Below are 3,121 nucleotides of genomic sequence, written 5' to 3'. Positions count from 1 at the left end.
GACAAAATATGAAAAAGTTCAAGGGGTATGAATACTTTTGCAAACCACTGTATATTTGACAGTTTTGTAGGAATGAACACGTTTGTAATGTTTGTTCAAAATAAACCTGCTTCTTATGACTTCTGTAAGATGTTTTGAATAAAATATCAGTAAAAACCTCAAATCATGTCCTTTCTAAGAATTAGAACTCTCTTGTAGATATAAAGGATAACATTTAGAAAATGCAATTATGCAACTGTCAAAAAAACGTCCTCTCAGTCACTGAAAATAATTTATTTACCACATTTTAAAGACCGATTATTATCTGGGTCCTGCCTGTATAATGGTAGGGGAAACACTGGAGAATAAGGGGCTGTGCATTGTATAGAATGGCTTCTACATGGCTGTAGTGGTAAAGCTGGCCTAAACCTGCATCCTATGTTTTGTAATTTACTTTTATTCCCAGCTATTGATGGGAAACTTGGTACAAGTAGTAAATCACTTAAATAGTTGGTTTGGGTGTTTTGCATYCATCTGAGTACATCTTTCTTTGTACAAATATCTCTTGTTCTGGATTATTCTTTAAGCTCGTCCTCWCTGCAGGCTCTGAATATTTAACTTATGACATAGACAGCTGATGGGTATTCCATCTGCAGTTTGAACAGAGGCTCTTTGATGTTTACGTGCATAGGAATGCGAGTTTAGTCTTCTTTCCTCTGACTAATGTATTTTCCACGTTTTCCTGATCGYGTCCACCAAGCTTCTAATATGTTATTTTGTCTCACGTGTCCTAGAACGAAGAGAAGCGTAACCTCAGCTTGGGCGGCCATGTTGGATTTGACAGCCTTCCTGACCAGCTGGTCAGTAAATCGGTCACACAGGGTTTTTGCTTCAACATTCTGTGTGTAGGTGAGTCACAAACTGTTGGCGCAGTGAGAATATATGTCTTGCAACTTACAGAAATATTACTATTTTGACCTGCTGATTTTAATTTCCTGTGATTAAATTGCATATATTGGGATTAAAGACATTCTCATGCACTGCTATAATTAAAATCCACGTTTAACAGTAAATAAATCTCATTCCTTCCTGTCATTCACAGGCGAGACTGGTATTGGTAAATCAACATTAATGAACACACTCTTCAACACTACGTTTGAGAATGAAGAGGCCAGCCATTACCAGAACGGCGTGTATTTACGGCCGCGAACTTACGATTTGCAAGAAAGCAACGTCCATCTCAAGCTAACAATTGTAGACACTGTTGGCTTTGGAGACCAAATCAACAAAGACGACAGGTGAGCTTGATGAAATGATATTAGTGGCTGTGTGTCATGTTAAATATGGCTTTTAGTCGGGCTGATAACTAAAATTTGGTAAAGTACAAAAGTACGTTAAAAGTCAATTGTTTGGAAACGTGATGAAAAATACAGTTTCTGTCATTTGAGTCAAATTATTTTAATGTGACATGAAATGTTTTTTTTTATTTAAATCATGAGTAGTGTAATGGTTCAGTCAGCCAGTGTATTTTTTTTTCACATTGCCCAGATGTGGCTTTGAAAACAGATGGAAAAAGCAGACTATCACTCCAGAATTCAGCACATTTTTCTTGTCTCTGTAGGATTTAAATGGGAGGAGTTTGGAGAAAATTGAAGAGGAAGTTGATTATTATTTTTTTTAAACATTCAGCTGTGGAATGGAGCGTACTTGCCGTGTCTCAGCCAGCAAGCTGCACTCTCACGCTCTTTTGATAGCAGCTTTTTCTGTGGGCCATCTAAACCAGCATGCTGAAGGACAGGCCCTGCAGCGGGCTGTAAAAGCACACGGAGCGCTTCGAAAGGTCAACGCCTGTGCATTCCACAGAGGAGATTGAAGATAGATGTGAAGTGGAGGACAGATGACTGTAAACATAGTGCTAGCTGAGAAAACAGAATAGATTTTTGACCCATGTCTGTAAATTGTCAMTGATGTGGGACATTCTGGTGTTGAAAGGCAGACAAGGAAGTCTAATTTTCACAGTAAATTGACACATATAGGAAAGGTTCGTTTACTTCATGAAAAAGGTTTAATTCAGCACGTGAGTAAGAAATTTAAGGAGGTTGTACTGTACCTAAATATCCATTATCCTATGAAGAAATGCTTTCTTTACCTCATTGCAGAATTACTTAGGTGTAAAGTGGATATTTTTATTTAATGTGCAGCTAACCACATATTGGAAAGATCCCTGCTAAATGTAGCAAAAAACAAAACAGTGCTGCTTGTGACATCAGAAGATGTTAGCTTGAGATATTTGAGAAATAGCAATTGAGTCATGTTTTGTAAGATTTTTATATGCTTAATGCTTAAATTTTTGGGGACCGGGTGAATTTTGTGTGGTATTTTGTAGTGGTTGTGTGTCGTATTCTGCATTTTTTCTGTTGAACTACTAGACTGTTGGAGTGTTTTATTCAAACACCGAAGCATAACTATTAGTAAGGAGCAAAGTCTATTAAATTTAGGGAAATCATATTTTTCAAGTTCATAAACATAAAAAAATTGTTTTTCATGCATCTATCCTGATAAGCCTGATATTGATTAATTTAAAACATGAGATTCAGCAAACCAATCTTTATTAAAAGTCAGCAGCATTGTATCAAGTTTAGTGCTGGACCGAACGATTAATTTCTAATCGATTAATCTAACGATTATTTTTTTCGATTAATCGATTATTCTAACAGCAAATCTGTAAGTTATTCTGATGTGAGTGCACTGGATATTTAAAATGTTTTCATCAAATTAACAAGAAATGTTCTTTAATATTGTAATATTTTCTTCAATAGTTTTTTCATGGACACAAAATATGCACTCTAGAGTCAATTCTTTAACAAAAAAAGCTTAAAAGATTTAACATCAATATAAAATCTCAACCAAAGCATATAAAATTCAACTAAAAGAAATATAGTGCAAGATCAAAAGGAAAAAAAATTGTATAGGTCCTCTGGACAGGTTCTTCTTTAATGATGTTAACAATCTAACGAACTAAATCATGCAAAATTCAAGTCACTCTGGAAAAACTATATTAAACATTTATTTATTATTTTATTTAATATATCTCTCAATATATAAAATTTAACAAATATCAAGACAACATCCAACTCTTTGT

The 3,121-nt window shown here is 34.9% G+C and overlaps 1 protein-coding gene across 1 annotated transcript in view; it reads left to right on the top strand.

Annotated features, from left to right (window-relative positions):
* The window catches only part of LOC106523425 (septin-8-A), a 20,737-nt gene extending 19,115 nt beyond the window's left edge, over positions 1-1,622 (top strand). The window contains exons 2-4 of the mRNA XM_014016834.1: positions 774-888; positions 1,082-1,277; positions 1,601-1,622. Coding sequence (XP_013872288.1) covers positions 774-888; positions 1,082-1,277; positions 1,601-1,607 — 318 coding nt within the window. The 3' untranslated portion in view covers positions 1,608-1,622. The remainder of the gene's footprint in view (positions 1-773; positions 889-1,081; positions 1,278-1,600) is intronic.
* The last annotated feature ends 1,499 nt before the right edge of the window (positions 1,623-3,121 follow it).

This window comes from Austrofundulus limnaeus, unplaced genomic scaffold (genome assembly GCF_001266775.1).
Source record: "Austrofundulus limnaeus strain Quisiro unplaced genomic scaffold, Austrofundulus_limnaeus-1.0 Scaffold156, whole genome shotgun sequence".
Taxonomy (NCBI): Eukaryota; Metazoa; Chordata; class Actinopteri; order Cyprinodontiformes; family Rivulidae; genus Austrofundulus; species Austrofundulus limnaeus.
The sequence above is the reverse complement of the archived record's forward strand: the minus strand, read 5'-3'. Positions and strand labels throughout refer to the sequence as shown.